The sequence below is a fragment of the Atheta coriaria genome, unplaced genomic scaffold (genome assembly GCF_025399875.1).
Source record: "Atheta coriaria isolate IRGN ID8LTWV9N9 unplaced genomic scaffold, Caltech_Dcor_3.1 hic_scaffold_4_pilon, whole genome shotgun sequence".
NCBI classification, from domain to species: domain Eukaryota; kingdom Metazoa; phylum Arthropoda; class Insecta; order Coleoptera; family Staphylinidae; genus Dalotia; species Dalotia coriaria.
The window spans coordinates 7,195,139-7,215,768 of record NW_027045446.1 but is presented as its reverse complement, the minus strand read 5'-3'; the positions used below and the strand labels follow the sequence as shown (position 1 = coordinate 7,215,768).

At 38.5% G+C, this 20,630-nt stretch overlaps 1 protein-coding gene across 1 annotated transcript; it reads left to right on the top strand.

The window, feature by feature from the left end:
* Positions 1–2,037: 2,037 nt before the first annotated feature.
* Positions 2,038–19,772, top strand: LOC135791265 (oocyte zinc finger protein XlCOF8.4-like). Its single transcript, XM_065301614.1, has 5 exons — positions 2,038–2,774; positions 3,933–4,423; positions 4,695–5,009; positions 6,150–6,269; positions 13,650–19,772. The coding sequence occupies exons 2-5, from the start codon at positions 3,950–3,952 to the stop codon at positions 14,787–14,789; spliced, it is 2,049 nt and encodes a 682-aa protein (XP_065157686.1). The 5' UTR covers positions 2,038–2,774; positions 3,933–3,949; the 3' UTR covers positions 14,790–19,772.
* Positions 19,773–20,630: the final 858 nt, after the last annotated feature.

The following is a 20,630-nucleotide window of genomic DNA, read 5'->3' as shown; positions in this document are numbered from 1 at the left end:
TTGTTATGGGGCCGCGGAACAGCTGAGCATAAAAACAATGCAAACTGGTCTTTACGTCGCCACGACCGCTACGAGGAGCAGCACGAAAGAAAGACGCGTGTTCGGATGAATAAACCCGAAGCGCAATTGTTTCCGCCGGCGCGTTTTAGCTGAAACGCAGACGTGTCGATGGGCAATCCACCACAACAACAAAAAAAGCGTGCAGCGTCGCAACGACCCCCAAAACGAGGGGTGACTACCCTAATAAAATACACTTTCGTCTGGTCGCAGAAGTCACATAAAATCGCGCACGGAAAAAACAAAAATTTCCGGTCAAAAAGTAATTTGATAAGTGTGTGGTGATAAAAACGCGAAGCAGTCTGATTCATTAGTGAACTAGAGTTTCGACAGAATAATTAAGACTGAGAATGGTATAAAAAGAGTTTTAGTTAGATGGATTAAATGGGGGGAATGTGTCTGTGCGATGTTTGGGTGTTTGCGCGCGAGGGTCGTGACCTCGGAACGCATCTCGCCGAAAATTGTGCGGCAAAATCGCAAGCGCGACGCGTCGACGCTTGCAAAAAAAAATTGCACGCCGCGCAGCGCAACGGGCCCCTCTTGGGTTCGCTCGAACTGACTCGCGGTCGGTTGCGAATTGCAAATTGGAGTTGCGAATCTGCGTGAGCGCACTTAGAGAAGGAGGCGGTGCGGGGGACGGGCGGCGGATTGCGTAGCGCGCCGATAATCGCATCTCCGCGCACGATGCGTTCCTAGCAACAAATATAAATAAAAATAAACGATCGCAACGCGTGTGCACTCACATACACGCGCGCACGCACACGCGTTGTTACGTATGTTCGTTTGTTAAATGATTAAATGATTCATCATTGTAAATCACGAGCTGTGACTTTGACTTTGAACAGTCGGAGAAATATAATTGAGGTATGCGAGTAATTTAGCGGTTCTTATCGGACTGCAAAGAAACATTCGAGATTTAGATGCGATGCAAGTTTAATTTAAGTGTGTCGTGTTGTTGCAATTGCGCTAGACGTAGTTAAATTTGTTGGTTGTTGGCGCTTCTTTCGTCTTGTCTAAGTGTAACGTCCTTTGACTCCTTCGTGCGTTCGCTGCGCGCTCTTCACGCATCGTTGCGTGCGCGACGATGGTCGGCTCCGTGTCGGCTCGCACTCCCGACGCAAAAAAACCGTGTTGAAAAAGGTGAAAAACAAAGGACACCCGCGCGTTGCACGTTGCAGGAGTGAGGTTTTTTGTGGGCGCATGACTAACCTATCTCAAGATTCGCCAGACACAAACAAAACTGTTTTTTGATGATTAAAGCAAAATAAACATTTATAAATTACTTTAAATTGGAATTTTTTTGTTATTCAAGTTTCTGGTGTGAATTGTGTAGGATAAATGTTAAAATTAAGTTAGTTTAAGATGTCTTTTGTTAGGGAACTTTGGGCTGTGGGTTAAAACTTGAGGTAGAAAAAGGGTTTGTGCATTTTCGATTGTCCCAGGTCAGCAAACCTGTTTTTCGTTTGCATTCATACTCGTATCTTTACACATGAGCTCTTTAAAAGCCCAAAAACTAACAAATAGGAAAAAAAATTGTGTTTCCTTGTTTGGAAATACTTATATCATGTTTGTATATTTAGTAATTATTATTGAAAGTTATCATTTTTTACATAATTTGTAATTTGTACAAAAAATTATAATGGCGTCTCCACCAATTTTTATTCTTGCCTAAGAAAATAATTAGATTGTGACATGAAATTTCCGATTAATCTTATGATTTGATAAACTTTCTGTGGAAGATTCTATTGTGGTTTAGAGTGTTGTTTTCTTATGTTTTGTGTTATTATAAGTTTGCCGGCGTTGCATGCAAGATGCGTTATTGCACGCTGCAGGTCGAGTTGCGAATGCACGCGAATAAAAGACCGCGGTGCGTTGGCGCGCGCGTGAGAGTTCCGCGATCGCGTCGCGGTGCGCCTGACGTAGGGTGGGGTGCGGGGCGCGCGGTCGGCCGCGAGCCGGCCCGAGTTGGCGGCGGACGGCGCGCTCAGACAGTTGGCCGGCGACGTCACTGCAGGCCGGGTCAGCCGTGAGTTTTCCGAGCGCCACCACCGACGGAGGTGTCGTCCTCTCTCCCTCGAGGAAACACAAGACGACAACAAAAAACGCGATAATTAATAAAACCGACTCGCTGCAGACGCGAACACAAAAAAGTGCTGCTCCCCGAAAATCACTCTAAATCGATGTCAAAAATCGAAAACTTTGCCGGCTGATGAACAAAGAAGTGCGTTTCGCGGTGATTTACTATTCGAGTGCAAGCAAAGTGCAGTGCAAAGATTTTCCGCCTTTGTGCAGGCGGCGGCAGGCGGCGGCGGCCAGATTATTTTCCTGCAACCGCGCGCGCGAACCAAGATGATTCCGTACTCGAGCCATCACCGACCGCGCGTGGTAACATCTCATTATATCGTCACCACAATAAAGAAGAAAACCAAGCAATAAAACAACACTCGACCTTATCATGAGGAGGAGGTGGTGAAGAAGTGATCATTTATCGCGCGTTGAAGAGTTATTTTGAAAACAAACGGACACAGGACACAAATTCGCACGCACTTCCCACGCATGAGTGTTTTCGGCACGGTGCGCCGCTGCTTTCGACGACACGCGCCCGTCACGTCGTTCACGCCGCCGGCGTCGCCGCCGCCGACCGCCACCACGCTGCCGCCGGCCAGTCGTCCAGTGCGTTACCAACAACGCCACATTGCATAATCAATGTCAGAAAGGTGCCTACAACTCTTTTTAAACTTACAATTTGTTTCCGCATACACTTACTTCGTTCTAATTAGTCATCATGCCCGAAAAATGTACGCAAAATTGATGGCATTTGTTTTTGGTTTGTTTAGCTTCTTTGCCAAAGTTATTTTTACAAGGGACAAATGTTCACAATTATGTGGACGTGACGCGCGCGCGCTGCGAAAAACGCGCTGACGATTTTTTCGCGTGCGTCTCAATTGCGTAGTTGCGTTTTTCGTCCTCTCTCACGCGCGGTTCGTGTCGATGCCGCTTTATTTTCCACCAGGCCTGCGTGCGGAAAACAAAACGCAAGCCGCTCACGCATTTTTCGAACACATTTCCACGAACGGAATAAAACACAAAACTACTAATAACTCACATTACTGTAATAACTAATCATATTAGACGCCGAATATTCCAAAACAAAACTTTTCTTTATATTCGTTCAGCCTGGGCATTAAATGGTGATGCAAAAAAGTTTTTAATGCGTCGATTTATATTCGCAAATTGTGCGATGGTCGTTGTTTTAGATTTGCATTCGATTGTGTAAGTTGCGTAAGGTGACTATTTCGTTTACTGGTATGGTGTAGATGGATTTTTTTGGGGCCGGGCCGAGGCGCGCAAATTTTCTAATGTAGGTCAGCTTAGAAAAGTGCGGCGACGCGTTCGCGAGAGACGCGCGTATCGCGAATATCGCGTAATCGATTGCCTTGACCATAAATTTGCGCGACGCGCGATTTCGCAATGTTTTTATTTATAACTGGATTGACGAACCGACGACGCACATTCAGCACTCAGCGCGCAGTGTGAGACACACTCGAGGGCCCTGCAGCCGCACGCGATTTATTGCGACAACGCGTGCGTTTTTCAATTTCAAGGATTTCCGAATGTTATTTATTAGCGACACACTGCGTTCACAGTTGGATAGAAAGGATGTGAGGAACTAATTGACACAGGAATGTCATTCAGATGATTATGAAACATGAAAATTTACCATCAGAATTTCAAATAAATTATTTATCAATGTCACATAAAAGATTAAAATTATTTATTTGTGCGCAAAGGCGCTTTGAGATGATTTATATCTAAATTGATGAACCAATTAAAATTAAATATTCTAATCGTGTAATTATTGATTTGTTTTGCAGTGTGGTCTGTCTTAGACATGGGAAGTGAGCACTATTGCCTCAGGTGGAACAATCATCAGAGTAACCTGCTGGGCGTGTTCAGTCAGCTGCTGCGCGACGAGAGTCTGGTGGACGTGACGCTGGCCTGCTCGGAGGGCCATTCGATACGCGCCCACAAGGTGGTGTTGTCGGCGTGCTCCTCGTACTTCCAGACGCTGTTCGTCGATCATCCCAGCCGCCACCCGATTGTCATCCTGAAGGACGTGCGTTTCGCCGAACTGCGCACCCTTGTGGAGTTCATGTACAAAGGCGAGGTGAACGTCGAGTACTGCCAGTTGTCGGCACTGCTGAAGACGGCCGAAAGTCTCAAAGTGAAGGGACTGGCGGAGATGACCAACCTGGGAGGCGGCAACGGCGCCAAGCAGGAGCCACGAGATGATCCGGAGCAAGAGCCGGAACAAACCGAGCCCACCGAGTTGGTGAGCAAACCGTCGGCGTGCAGTCCGCTGCCGGCGACTGCCACTACCACCAGCAGCACTACAACCTCACCGTCGACATCGGCGAGTGCGGCACCAGCAGAGGACATAACGACCAGGGACAGAGAACGGGAAGCAAGATGTGAGCGGGAACACAGGGAGAGATCGTGATCGGGATAGAGATAGGGATCGAGAGCGTGATCGTGAATCTCACCGCGAATCCCACCGTGATAAAGACAGAGATCGTGATAGGGATCGAGATAGAGACAGGGCTGAAAGAAGGGCTGAACGGGAGCGGGAACGAGAGCGTGAGCGTGATCGGAATCGGGAGCGAGAGCTTCGAGAACACGTGCCCACACCGCCCAAGTTATGCCACACGCCACCAGATAGAGGTGGAGGTGCTGGAGGTAGCCCGCCACCCGAACGTACCCGCAGCTCATCGGGCACACCGCTCACTTTGGAGGAGCAGTGTCGGCCCAGTGACATGACGCTGCACAACAACGGCACCGCCGTTGCATGCTCCACCATGTTGAGCACAGGGTGCAATCGGCTTCCTTCGCCCATTCTCAGCGAGCCGCTGCCTGGACCCTCCAACATGCCTCCCGTACAAAAAGTGCCTCTCGTAAGTATTTAATCTGTCATTTATACTTAGATTACCAATTCAAAGGATGCATTGTATCCGCATGTGTTTGAAAGCGATACATTGAGTTGTATACTGACGGTCAATGTCGAAGCAGTCATTAAGACATTAGCAAATTGTTCCGCCGCCCGTGCATTCGACATTCACATCTATTCTGAGTCGCGAACAGATGCAGGCTGCAAATTCAATTTTCGACGTGACCACTCGGTTCTGCCTGATTCTATACTCTGCGCGCTTTTGTATTCCTCACTCCTCATTCCATGCGAGCGATTGAAATGCGCTCGCCGCCGCTGCTACTCGCTGCAGCCAGAGAATGCACTATCATTTCTCGTCTCGATTTGTGCGTGAACGATAATCGCGCGCCGAAGCAGAGCAGAAAATTGCGACGGAGATTTCATGCGACGTTTCCTGCGCCGCCATTGCCTTTTACATTTCACGATTCTTCGCCGTTTGTAGTTTGTAGTTCGGAGTCATTTTGATCATGATGATGATGACATTACTTTTCTCTTTGAGCGTCTCACGTCGTCCATTATTGCAATTCCGGTTGGCGCGCAAACTAAAACGGGGGAAATTGAATTGAAAATAATAATTGGTGTGTTTGGTCGTCAATTTTTTTGCGCGCTTCACTTTTTGTTCGGCTGGATTTCGAAATGGAAAAACGCGTATATTTGGTTTATTAATCGCGCCGAATTGAAAACTGCGTGCGGGCGCGCAATCCGACACGTGTTGAATTCATCGAGCGCTAAAAATACCGGCAAATTTTCGCACATTCCCACGCGGCGCGTGCCGAGGCTGCGCGTTTCGCATAACTGCATTAATAAATTCCGATTCGACGGGTTTTTGTCCGAATTTTCGGCTTTTTCAACCTACCGATCATTTTTTACTACGGAAATAAAGCCATTAATGAACAAATCAACACGTGATTGACAATTTCGTGATTTCATTGCCATTATTCCGATGGGAAATTTGTACTCCCGACTTTAAAACTAATTTTAAGACAATTTATGATTCTTTTTTTCTATAATTACTGTAAAAATATTTAATTTGTAAATTATGTTCTTTAATAGGCCAAGCTAAGGAAACAAGTCATGCGATAATTAGTATTTTTTCAATTTGTTTCAGTCGCTGAAAAAGGAAGTGGACTGGGGCGGCGGTGGTTCAGGTGGTGGAGGCGGCGGGCTTGCAGATGATAAAAGCACAGGCGAAAGCTCATCGGATTATCCCAGGCATTCGCACGATCCTGTAAGTAACACTTTTGATATCAACCGTAAACAAATTTGATTTGAAACTAAGAAAAGTAGTAGACACATACGCAACACATAATTTAATGTAGTTTAGTTTTATTTATGTGGAGAGAATGAATGCCACGTAAAGTGTAACAATTAAATCAAGTGCTACCCAAGAACTCTTCAATTGGAAGTATTCTAATTGTTCCATTTCCATTTTCGTTGAAACACCCGTCTGGATACATATCACGCGCACAATTTATTGCTAATTAAACCATTTGTTACCAACGCTGCAAACAACAAACACATCAAACACGTTTAATCACGATTCTAGCAATCAACTTGCTTCTATATTTTTATATGATTTCCTGTAGGCTGCAATTTATTATTTTTCTGTAAACATTGCTGGTTGATTTGGAATGGGCAATCGATCTGAGTGGAAACGTAGATTGATATTGGCGTCAGCGGTGATGTTAAAGATGTGCGCGCTGTCAAGAAGTTGACAATCATATTTTGGCTTAGGATGTTTATTTTTCGATCTTACTTTACTCAAAATTACCGCGGAACGTGTTTGTCTCGTTACGTGCAAAAAAGAAACGTTGTAAAAGTCACTAGGGCGCAGCACTACTGCAGACATCCTTTTTCTCCAGCCAAACAAATGAGCGTCAACTTCTTGTAGTGTTACAGGGTAGTAGCGCGAAGCCACGAAAGTCGCAAATTTTGCAAAAAAGAAAGCAATTAGTCAGAAATAAAGGCAAAACAAAATGCACAAGAAGTTGATGTCGCTGTTGTTTGGTTGCAGGATCTGGATGGCAGGGAGGCAGCCGGCTCGCCGCGTGTGTATTCGTGCATGTACTGCGGCACGACGTTCCAGCATCAGAGCAAGCTCACCCGGCACATCCTCTCCCACTCGCTGGAGAGCCTCAAATACCGGGAGCAACAACACCAGTTGCCACATTGTGCGCTGATGGCTGAATCGTCCCTGTTAGACTTCAGCGGCGGTGTGCCGCGTCCTACCATCGGCCTTCATCATGACCCACCCGATGGGCTGGGGCTTGGTGACGGAGGCCATCCTACACCCATGGACCTAGAGTTAAGCGCCGATGGACCTGGTGTGGTGCTGTGTAAATTCTGCGGCAAATCGTTTCCGGACGTGTCGTCGCTCATTACTCATCTGCCGGTGCACACTGGCGACCGGCCGTTCAAGTGCGAGTTCTGCGGCAAGGCTTTCAAGCTGCGCCATCACATGAAGGACCATTGCCGGGTGCATACTGGTGAACGGCCCTTTCGGTGTACACTCTGTGGCAAGACGTTCTCGCGTTCCACCATCCTCAAGGCGCACGAGAAGACGCACTACCCGAAGTATGTGCGCAAGTTCCTCTCCCCCAGCCCGCTAGACACCGAAGAGGAGAGTCCGCACTAGCACAGCGCCCACCTCCGCCCTGCGGACCTCTTCTGGTGGCTCAGGCAGTGAATCCCGCAAACTCTGAATCAGACTTTTAAACCTGCTGGTGCGACGAATCGTTGCTGACATGATCACTAATTGATTTAGTAATAATAAACGATTATTACTTCATACTGAAATGCTATTTGTAAATATTTGCGATTGTGCGGACGCGCGGTCGACGCGCCCGGCGAGAAGATATTTAATTATACAACACATTTATAGTTCCTTAGACTGATGATCGTGATGATAATATACATATAATGTTATTATATATTATATATAAAACAATGATGATTACGGAGCTTCGTTTTCGTTATCAATACAATGGATGGGAGCACGCGCCTAGCGCTGCGCCGGCGGGACAAACACGTTGACATAAATTGAATTATAATGACGCTTTGAAACGTAGTTTTGAGGGCTTTGTGTAAAATATTAGCTAATTATACATACGGAAAACTGAGAAAGCATACACACCGGTTAATTTTATTCCACAACAAACAATAAATACATTTTTATAGTGTTCATGATAGGGAAGAGTAATGAATGAAATCATATGAAGAAAAATCATGAAAATTGATCTTGAAGTGGTAAAAAATTGAGTAGTAAATTATAGTTGATTGATGGAAGATGCGTTTTGATGATTTTTCTGCTCACAAATAAATAATTAGACATAAATCGCGTTAGCAATCACAAACATAAGTGTAGTATAGATATCAAAACAACCCGGCGTTAAATTTGAATTCTTAACCATTGTTTTAAAATTGCGACATTTTTATTTTCATGTCTTCTTCCGCAAAATAATAATCAGCATTCAAATACATAATCGACTTCGTATTAAATCATTATTCCGCTTTCTGTTTTTTAAATAATTAATTAGTACTTTATACATAATTTGGCTTCTGAGCGGTTTTGATCGTTACACTACACTTATGTGTATTACCCTCTTTGCGGCAGCTATGAATTAATAAACGTGCAACACTCAAGACTCGATTAGCCCGAGTTTGAAAATAATCTCAACACAATCACACACGCTGCGTATGTATGAATATGTAACCAGTAGGCAAAACACACACCCACTCACCCCCAACACGCAGAATAAACATGTATAAACAAGTAAACAACAAGTAAGAAAAAAAAAACGTTATAGAATTCAGTGCAGAAGAGTTAAATTGATGAAGCAAACACAAATATTTAAGAGAAACATTTGTAAGAGCTGTGATAGAACCTTAATTAACTTATTGAATATTATAAACATTAATGAACTATAGTAATAATTGATAATGCCGTAAGATGTTAACAGAGAGACAGAGATGTTAAGTAAGTGTTTTATTTAGGCAGAAAATTGCGATGGCAAACGATGGTGCGAATGAAGTGAGAGAAGAAGTTTTCAGTCGATTTTCGATGCTTGAGAAGTCTTCGCGAGGCTGATTGATTTGATTCGATTCGATTTGTTTAGCAGACGACGCGACTCTAAATACGTGCACTCTTTGACTATGACTATGAGTACTAATTCAACTCACCTGATGATAGCTGATTACACACGCCGGTAGTTTAATATATGTTCACAATATCTTTAGATTCGAGCGCATCTATGCATTCCAATTGGAGGGTAGATTTCAGTTCTTAATTTAACGCGCGTCAAACAACATGTCGGGCAGTATTATTCACAGCAGGTTGACACACATGTAATCATTTGATGCGAATCCGTCGAGTTGATATATATCTTGTTTCTTGTTCTTTTGTTCTTGTTTCTGTTTATGTTTTTCTTAAGTTTTTATGTTTAATTGTCTATGATTAGAGAGAATTTTTAAGTACGACTTGTTTGTTTTTTTATCGTCTGCATACTAATATAAATCCCACGACAAAGCAAATTATAGCAATAATTAATAATAAAGAAATGAAGCGAACTGCGAGGCGAGAGATTATAAAGTTCTTATAAAAGTTTATACCTACCACACAAAAAAGCAAGCGTATCTAGAATATTACATAATGCATATATCACGATGAAATCACTGCAGAGCAAAGCAAATCTTCTAGTAAATCTTTGAAATCACACGCGCGTCATTCTCGAACCGATACTGATAACAAACATATACATATTACTACATATTAAGATGAATAATTATTTACTAATTAAACGCTAGTGATATATATTAATATATAATAATGATGATATCTATTATCAGCACCATAGACTTGTAATAAACACGTTTACACATCCGCCGGTCAAGAATAAATTTAAAACGTAAATGTTCATCTGTTGAGATAAACGAATGTTATTCGGAAATACAAGACACACACACACTAAATCCACCATCACCACCACCACCACTTGGTAGTCGTGTAAGAATTATATATTATATATTCGATAACTATACTTTTTGTTTCCTATACTTAATATATACGTGAGAGAGTATATTTATAATATTTTTAATAGAGAGAATATATTATTATATTATATATTATATACAACTATTAATACATATGAGAAGATGACGAGTGAAGTAAATAAATGCGCGCCCAATAACAAATGGCAATTGACAATTTTCAAACGAGGTGTAAAAAAATAATCGAAAAACAAAATATTGTCAATCACACAACAAATGCAGAACGAAACGATGAAAAATAATTGTGTACATATTGTAAAGTCGAAGAACACTCGATGATATGAAATAGAAATCGTAAATTTTAAAGGTTCACATAGATCAATGCATCAATTAGTTTGCGAAAGTAATAAGTTGCTTTTTCGTTTGTAAAAATACTAAGAATTGGAATCACATAGCTCTACCTGTAAGTAAAATATGAGAAAATATTACTTACTGAATATTAAATGCAGCAACCGGAGTGCCTCTCGATAAGACTTTTATAATTTGAGGAACAAGTCTGTTTTACAAGACTACCAAAACACATGTATGGACGATTGTCATCTGAGAAATATTAAGATTAGTGTTAAAACACTAAACATTACGAGTCATCACACTAGCGAAAATAATTGGCGATAAAGTTCTATCTCTCACAGACTACAAAAACGATGAAAAGGTGCTGAACCTGTCAAATTTATTGTGAAATTTTAAAATAATTGCGACGCAGTCGTATCAAGTAATTGCGAGTTACTCTAAAATTTAATTCGCGTGTAAAATTCCAAAATGTGCAAAGGCAGTGTTAGTGAGAATGGAGAAAATGAAGGATGTTTAGCGGAGCGAATAATGTTTGCGCAATTGTACATATTTTTAAAACACTTTAAGGAGCAGAAAATATTATATCTCATAGAGATGTATAATGATACTATGGATTTTAAGAACTATTTGACTGAAAAAGCTGCCTTTCGAATTCGAATTATTAAACCAATTGGCTATTTGATATTTGTTAACTAAAATTTACATTAGGCGATACAAAAACTGTGAACAATTTAAAATTGGCATTGTAGATTTTCTCAATTAGACATAAATAAAAGATGCAGATGAAGTCTGTATAAGTCTGTGATGAACACGAACGTGTTTCAAATTACCAATTGGAAAAATATAATCTATTGTTTGCTCAAAATTGCGTTAGGAAAAATTTATTTTGTGCCAAAGGACCGATGATGACTCGTGTTCTCTTGCAAATGAACAAAATTGATTCGAAATATAAATAACCACGACAAAATTTAAAAAAATGAAACAAAGCATGATTTAATATTGCACATAATAGTACTTTTTGCGAATGAATTTGTGTTTAGTATCAAAGGAAATTGTTGTATTTTTTGTTATCAGTGTTGATTAGTAGTAAACGGACATGGTAGCTCAGGGCCACTCACTTCCAATATCAATACATATATTCAATAGAAATCCAGAATTTTTAAATACAATAATACGTTTTGTTTTGCAAGATCAATTGATGGATAAAATGTTTATAAAGTCACTTTGAGGTGTTCGGATTTATGTCGTGCGCACGTTGCTTATGAAAACCCCCTGATGATTAAAACAGTAACTCCTTACATGTAAGTAATACAATAATACCAAACCGATTTGCTCACACCGACTCGATAGATACAGTATTGTTAAGCAGACTCAACGTGATAATAGTATACTGACGAATATATTCTAGTAGCGCCGCCGATATAAAGTTTTTCTACCTGCAAATGCACTCACACATAATTCCACAGAAACCGAACCGGGTAACAATAATGCAATAATTGATACAATACTTATATACAAATAAGAATATAGAAACAAATGTCGAATGTTACGATTACCGTTTTGTATACACACACGTATACTTGCATGAATTAATCGCCTTTGATATGCCGACGACATTTACCTGCATCCTTTTTTTATGAAAACGCCATTAAGTAACGTGCACACGACGTATTTCAATCGCCTCAATGGTTTAATCACTCAAAACGGTTGCGTTCTTTGATTTGATCTGACCTATAGAACTGGTAACGCATGATGCATAATGCAATTAGCAAACACACGCCGAGACGCAGAGCGACCGAGAAACCGGTAATTTTTATGTTTTCCATGTTACAATAGCGAATAAAGCGGGAACGCGGAAATGTATGATTTACAGGCGCAGCACGTACGTGTAGCAATTAATTACGTCTGTAATGATCTAACGATCGATTAATGATCTATTAATTACGATATGATTGAGTGCCAACTACCGATTTTGACTAAACATTCGTTGCGATTTAAGCCGGCTGATGTTTTGTGAAAGGACGACTTGATGAACTAGTATCGTTAACGATTAAGTTTAAACTCCCATGTTCCTGTAGTATTTTACGACGCATCATCAACTAAGTTAAAGTAATTCAAAGGTGAAGTTCTAGCACTCGATCGAGGTTATGTTTAATTGATACTATGAATTTGTTTAATGATACGCGACAACACTTTTATTACCTGCATACAAAGTATACGTTTGTTTTGTTTATACGAATTTATGTTTTCTAGAGGTTACATAACAATAAAGATTCTCATTAATTTAACTGATAGTTTGGTTGTAGATGTCAAGTCCTTCTTTCAAGCAAGCGATATATTTATTCATCTACAGTTCCTGTTAATTATTGAATTAAACCGGTAATATAACGACGATATCTTACCACACGATGATTGACACAAATCAAGCAACAAACAAGCAAACGATAGCAATATAAATGTATTAATAAACCAATAAAGCTAAATGATAAGTACCGACTCTGAACATAAGGACATTAAACATAAAAGCTGATTAAACAGATTAAGTTTAAGTCTGCAATGATTATAAAAAAACGATTATGATCTTACTTAGTTGAGCGAAAACGTAGGCAATCTTGTAGTAGCTTTCAGTGCAGGATTACGGAGAGGACGCTCGATTAGGATTCCTGCTGTTAGTGAAGATGTTGGAGATCAGATGCATAGTTACCCTCTATTAACAATATTAACGTTTATTGCACGAGAACTTTTCATATTCAATTGTTGCAAGAAACTAATTTTCGTTATGGTTCTGCTCTCACGAATGAGAATACAATTATTGAATACACGCATGTATAATGGAGATCCCTTTCGAGTTCGTCGCTTGTATCATTAGTTGAAGCTGTAATTGAAAAGAAAATAATAATTTATAATCAATGATTCACTGGCACGGTGTTGTAAATTTATGTTCAAATGATTAAGTTTTGTCTGGAGGAAATGTTACATGTTTATAGAGAATTGAGGATGTGTGCGGAGAAGTAGACGAGATTCTATGAATATTTGTTGTATTTATTGTTTGCCATGGATTACTGAAACCCTGAATTTGTAACGACGAGAAACTGCAAAACATTATGCTTATTGTTTTAAACAAAATGCATATCATAGTTGTATAAAAATAAGATTTTGACAAATAAAACCTGATGAAAAATTATACTAATTATATTTTACGAATGACCTTAACTTATTTTCGTAGGAAATGTGGCACCGATTGAACTAATTTTTAAATTTCATGTTTCAGATGTCGGTAGTCGAAGTTGAAAGGTGTTTCAGTTCTCCATGTTTGGATCGTCCGGCTTCGGCTCATTCTTCGCGCTCCTCAACCCCATTTGGTCTGCCATACGCTTCTTTGGCTACCTCCCTGCTTGAAGTAGGCCTAATGCATCCTGCACTGATCGGCGAAGAGATGTTTCGCTGCACCGCTTGCATGGCGGCTTTTCCGTCAATCTGGCTTCTCGAGCAGCACACCGCCCTCCAACACATTGGCTCCCTGACCTCGATTGACAAACCCTTCGTCTGCGAACAGTGTGGACAAAGCTATCGGTACCGCTCAGCTTACGTTAAGCACCGCGAACAAAATCATCGTGCTAGGCTCCCTGCAGATAAATTGTTTTCTTGCGATGTCTGCGGCATGCAATTCCGGTACTTGAAGTCATTCAAGAAGCATCGTTTGAATCACGCTTTGGAACGTCTTCATGGAAAAAGTTCTGAAGCTATGGGTGCTTTAGAAAGGGAGAGGGAGAATACCCACAGGGAGAGAACCAATGTGTTGGATTCAACGATTATACGAGATATCATGCCGCCCATGGTAGAAAACAGCAGTGACCAGGTGTCATCGTCCAACGAAACTCTTCCCGTCGAAGATCAAGATACCGCCCATGAAGTGGACGTAGATGTAGAGGTGGTCATCAAGCAGGAGACCATGTCTGATGAAATTGCCGAACCTTCTGAACCAGCTGAGAATGAAGCTGATGCAGAAGGGGAAGCTGAACAGGATGATACCATCGACTCGTTCTCTCTTTCAACTCTGCCCGCCAGCTCTTCGGAAGCCTTCCGCTCTGCTCAAGAAGCGTCCATTTTGAGCTTCCTCCGCGCCGATGCGGCCGAACGTCAACGAGAGCGTCGTTTCGCTTGCCCTTTCTGCGGTAAGTGCGTACGCTCCAAGGAGAATCTCAAACTCCATGTGCGTAAACACACCGGCGAACGTCCCTTTGTGTGTCTCTTCTGTGGGAGAGCTTTCGGAGGCAAGTCCGACCTTACTCGCCACCTGCGCATTCACACTGGCGAGCGTCCCTATCATTGCGACATGTGTGGCAAATGCTTTGCCAGGGCTGATTATCTGTCCAAGCATCTGACGACGCACATCAACACGCCTCGCTGATATAGGGCCCTTTAAGTGAATAAAGGGCCCCGAAACGACTACCATTCATTTGATGCCATTTGATTAATTCATCAAGGATTTTTCCAGAACGCAAATCCGCCGAAAATTTATAAACACGTTTTGGGGACGGTTTGTATGTTGAGTATAAATATTCTACTTGTTTCCGTCCTTTTTCGAATTAATAACTAACAAAAACTAATTGGGGTTGGCAAAATTGGGAAATTTAACGCAATTAAAAACTAATTTCGGCTGTGATTAATAAAAACACAAGTAAACAATGTAACAAGAAACAGTAAACAAAACAAAAACGAACAAGAAATGTAATCAAACAGAAAATATTATAAATATCTGTTTCACATATTTGAATCTCAGTCAAGACTTTTTTTAACGACTTCTGTTATACACGTACGATTAATTTTATTAATATTTTTGGTACCATAAATGTGCCAGAAATTTTTTATCGATATAAGACGAGTATACTTATACATTACGAAGTAGATACATATTATTACGTATTTAGTTTTGATATTTTACTAATGTGAAACTGATATTGCATAGTGAGTTACCAAGCAATACAATTTTAACAAAACGAACAAATTGACGAAATTAAAACGAATACACAAGAGAAAACAATACGCATCCAGGCATGCAAGCCCACTAACTTATTATAATTACATCCATCAGACGTAAATGTTTTCGCTGTAAACAATATTAATTCAGAGATGTAAAAACCAGTGACAATTAATATTCCTGCTAGTCATTTCACGAGCAACCGTAAAACATGAAGACAATTGAAATGAAACGAGGCATGTGATACGTACTTACAACGAGTCGTCGACAAAAAATACGTCGAAATTGTCAGCTTATTAAATATCGAATATATTTTCTAAGTGTAAGTGTAAGCATACTCGATGCCTTCTTGAGCGATTGATAACAAAAAAAACGAACACAGGAAGAAAATGAGCGTCCGAATAATTACGCCGTCGATATTCCGAACCATCGAACAAATAATTAATTAAATTATTAATGATTAACGTTTAACTCAAATCAAACAATATTTATTATGATTCAATGCCGTGCCAAACGTACTTTTACCTCAACACAAACAAACTCAACTGTCATGAATCTAAGTTTATGGCGCTTTGAATTACACCTCAATTACACCTGCAATAAACTGATCAATGCTAAGCGACATCGAACTGCGTTGCTGCCGCGACAGGAATTAATTTTAATCGGGCGCAATAGAAATATTAACATTAAACATAGGATTGAATTATTTTTTATACAGAATTTTTATGTACAGAATACTAACCAGACTTCTACCAGACTAACCAACTAACAATAGTTTAACAGCAGGATTTGTTATTGTTGATTTATAAAAATACAGCATATTATACAACCGTTGAAATAGTAATAATTACAGTAACGCAAGAACAAATTTATATATTATACAAAACTTAAGGGATATTGTCGTCTTGATTTAGTCAAAAGAAAAACAAAGAAATGTTGAAGATAATTGAGTTTTGACTAAATCAAGAGGATGAATCTTCTTAATTTTAACACTAAAGCTAGCCTCAAGGCTCCAACAATCATATGTACCTCAATATTTGCCATAGAACAAGTTTTAAACGTAAAATCAAACTATTGTTATCAATCTTTTTAGTTATTACATAGTTTAATTTATGCAAGCAAAAAACACTGAAAACAATACAAAACAATTCATGTTTCGGATGCAATCGCTCGACCCTCGAATAAAATGGGAGTCAATTCAGAAATATTCACACATTTCGAAAAGAGCAATTTGGTAATTCATTATATAAGTGTTTAGGATTAGGCGTTTGAGATTACCGACTAACAATATTATAGTTTTGCATATTTTTTTATTAAATTAGTACCACTCGCTCACAGTGTTTGTAGGGAGCGACTTTTAATTCTACTGTGTGATATTATACGATAGCGCGAGATAAGATTGCTTTTCACGGACTGATTTTAGTTAAAGCAAACGAAAACGGTGCGGTTGTGAGTGAGACTGATTTACATATTGTTAGATTAGGTCAGTGACGCGCATTGTGATGGCCAGGAGCGAATTTAGATTAACGACGTGTGATATTTTCTCAAATATATTTGAAACGGGGCATACAAAGACTGATTTTACAGTAGGAACTTCTTCTTCGAGAGTGCTGGGTTTTTATATTGATTTAACCTTCGATTGATTGCCAGTTTGTAGTAGAGATAAGAGATAAGCATAATATCACACAGTTTATATTTTTCTTCGTCTAAACAAGCTAGGATTAAGGAATGTTAAAGTGAGAACCGAATACAAAATGGGTGACATCTAGACGATGAGTCATAAAACGAACGGATAGTTTTTATATAATTGTAATTCTTCTTCATATGACGTGCCTTTTTAGTGATACACACATTCATGAACATTAACACAAATAAACGATCGACAAGCGAGTCCAACAAAATGAAAATTCCCTGCGGATAACATTAATTCCTTCCAGAACGTTCAACTAAACTCAAAACAAATTTTAAAACACACAAGAAATTGTCCAATTATTAATGTATAAACAAGTAAAGACGACATAGGTGTATTGTTGTTCAAATTGTTCTCTCCGTAAACTATTCGATATGCATTACGATATATCTATAATGAGAAATATTATGGGATCATCCATCCATGCGAAGGCCCCGAGACAACATTCGATCCATTTTAAAATCTATGATTATTAAACGTGTACATATTTTAAACAGATATATTTATGGATTCATGTTCCTACTATTTAACAAATTGATATACATGCTAAACCAGATTTAACATTAACATTGCGAAAAGGTGTTCGAACGAAACGTGTTGTAGACACTTAAAACGACACGAAAAAACAAACGAAATCGTACACGTATAGGCGCAATGAAATTTATGCTGTAAGGGAAATTACTATGATAATAATATATTTATTACCGAGAAAATAATAATGAAAACTATTGAATGTAAAGCGGAGTCAAATGGAGAGAATATATATTTTGCCCAGAGTTAATTGTATGTAATTCGATTATTAATAAACATTGATTCGATTTTGAATAACTCTACACGTAGTTATGTAAGCAGATGAGGAAGATGGCAAACGATTGCGGTGAAAATAACGCGAAATGCAATGCGTGGTGATATTGTTGTGCTGTTACAGAGAAGTTATGCGAGTAGTAAAAATTGTGCAAATAATGAAATAATGGTTAATGAAATGTTATGCAATTTACATGTTTGTAGTTGGAAACTGTGGGACTGAAACGAATTATTAAGGCATAATAATCATTTCTCAATAATCTTGTAAATTTTGCGTTTTCTGATTGATTTGACGGTGTAAAATTTGTGTAAAACTTTAAAAGTATTTCACTTAATGTCTATTTAACTTGGCAGTTTGGTCAATGTTGTCAATTAATTGTGGTTTAAACATTTTCAAAGAAATAATATGATTGTATCGTCTGTAAATTAATGAGATAGGAGGGGCATAGACTTAATCAAACTTACACAGATTATTTACACCTTCGAAGCACATGAGGGTGCTTTTTGTCTGTTGAAATTCTCGAACAAAATTCAACCTATAATATTTTATGCGAACAAAATGTCTAAGTGTCGTTCTTCGGTGTCTCTTATTATTAATATAATATCTAAGAACTATAAATGTAAGCACTTTTTCGATTTGTTTCTGGATCTAAATACCGTTGTAGTTTAATATTGATGATGACATGACACAATTAACAATTTCAAACTTTTGTTGTGCCCTAAATGTGTGAGCTTCTTATGTTGACACAAAGACAAAACAGAAAGTAATTATTCTGTTTATTTTAAATTAGATTGACAAGAATATGTATTATTCTATTTCTACCAACAAATATTGTTATAAGCTCTAACATTTGAGGTATAATTATTATCTGTTCATCTGTGTTATTTATTTTATATTTGTTTTGAATTGTACACATGTTTATAATAATTTTATGATTTGTTACGGTCTGTTGTAATATTATTAAGCGTTTGATTGAAATTTTCTTTGTTTTCTTTGTAAATACTTCAGATTTTCAATGCAATTGTGATATTAATGATATTTTGATAATTTTTGATATTAATGTGAATGTGTAACGATTTAAGAAAGTAGTTTTCAAGCGAAATGTTGGACGCACTAGATTTGTGTTTTTCAAATATACACTCTAGCGGTTTTGACGAAACTTTTCCCAAAGAAAAAAAATGTTAATCTACTCTGTACTGTAATAGTAATCGTATTAGGTGTCCGACTTCTTACTCACTGTTGTGAACGAAAACCATAATTAAATTCAATTTTTCCGCTAGTGACAATAAGTTTGACTTTACTCATTTTACATTACCCTTTTGAATAGTTCGGAACATGATTAATTGGAATGGGTAATCAGCATTAACTTGCTCAGCAGAACTAATAAATTACTATAACTTAACACTGAAACTGATAATGAAATGAACATTGGTGCTGTTCAGGAAACGATATTGTGATAATGGTAACATTTTTGTGTGTGTTTTTATAATAATTAACGATTACATTATATTGATAGGTTCGCGGAATGAGAGCAATGATAAGAAAGAATACGAAAAACCTTGAAGGATAATATCTGTATGGGTCATTATACAATGTCCTATGTACATAATTTTAACTCAATGTAAAAGATCAAAAAAGCAAGCAAGAAGAGTAAAGTTAGAAGGCAAAGATTACGTTCGTTTTACTTTGGATTTGTAAACGGTCAGTATGATGATGGTGTTCTCACTTATCTCATAGCGGGACGTTATTGTTTATTGATTATATTATATTATGATATATTAAAAATAACAAAAAATAATATTAATATTAATAAATGTGTGATCATTTTCAATGTTGAACAAGAAATTAATATGTAATACACATACACAATGTTTGTAAGTCAGTGTACAAAAAAATATACATCGAAATATCTACACTACTTTGTTTAATTATTTGAATTTGTACCTCATGTATTTTTTAAGGATAATGTAAGTTTTTTTTGAAAAATTGAATTTGTTCAGTCATTACAATGTATGCCATGTGTTTGCTGAAAACTGCATGAAACATCAGTTGCAGTTCGTCATCGTTCCACTGGTAAGTTTAGCATTGAATTAATACTACTAATTTATTTTTCATAATTCATTATTTCCATATAAGGGTCTCGTAATCGGATTTTATAGTCTTTTGTATGTACGCATTTGAGGAGATTTCAATATTGTGAAATTACTAGGTACACACAATAGAATTGTTGTCGTTTTTGTCTCTACGCGTTTATCAATATCAATGTTACAAGTTATGGCGTTCAGATCTTGCACTGTACGCGGGTTGTTGCACACTACACGTTTTAGTATGTGTGAATATGTGTATTAACTTTTACTAAATTCCATGTTTCACTTACCCTAAGTAAAGTGATATATATAATACAATTTGATTACTGTTAATTTTATGATTTTTTTTCATAATTTCTGTGAAAATTCGGCTTTATCTCGGGAACCGATTTTGCGATTTCAATAGTTCTTTCAAATTTCCTATCGTTTTCCATCTAGCGATGAAAATCCACCTTCTAAATTAAGTATTTTCCGAAAATTCCACAATTAAACTTTACAACATTGCATTAATCGTGGTTTTTATTTGGATTACGGTGTCTGAAGAAATGGTTACTTAGCAGAGGATTCTACAGAAGATTTCACAAGCCATAAGAAAAAACATCTTCAGGATCTCGGGGTGTTCTCGGGGTTCTGCCAAATTTATGTAATGTAATATTTTATTTTTGGAATACCCAATTGGTTTTTAACAC

Coding starts and splice junctions, on each gene's coding strand:
- LOC135791265 (XM_065301614.1), top strand. CDS start 3,950: ATGGGAAGTGAGCACTATTGCCTCAGGTGGAACAATCATCAGAGTAAC. Junction 4,424..4,694: donor CGGCGTGCAGTCCGCTGCCG/GCGACTGCCACT, acceptor CGGGAACGAGAG/CGTGAGCGTGATCGGAATCG. Junction 5,010..6,149: donor CCGTACAAAAAGTGCCTCTC/GTAAGTATTTAA, acceptor AATTTGTTTCAG/TCGCTGAAAAAGGAAGTGGA.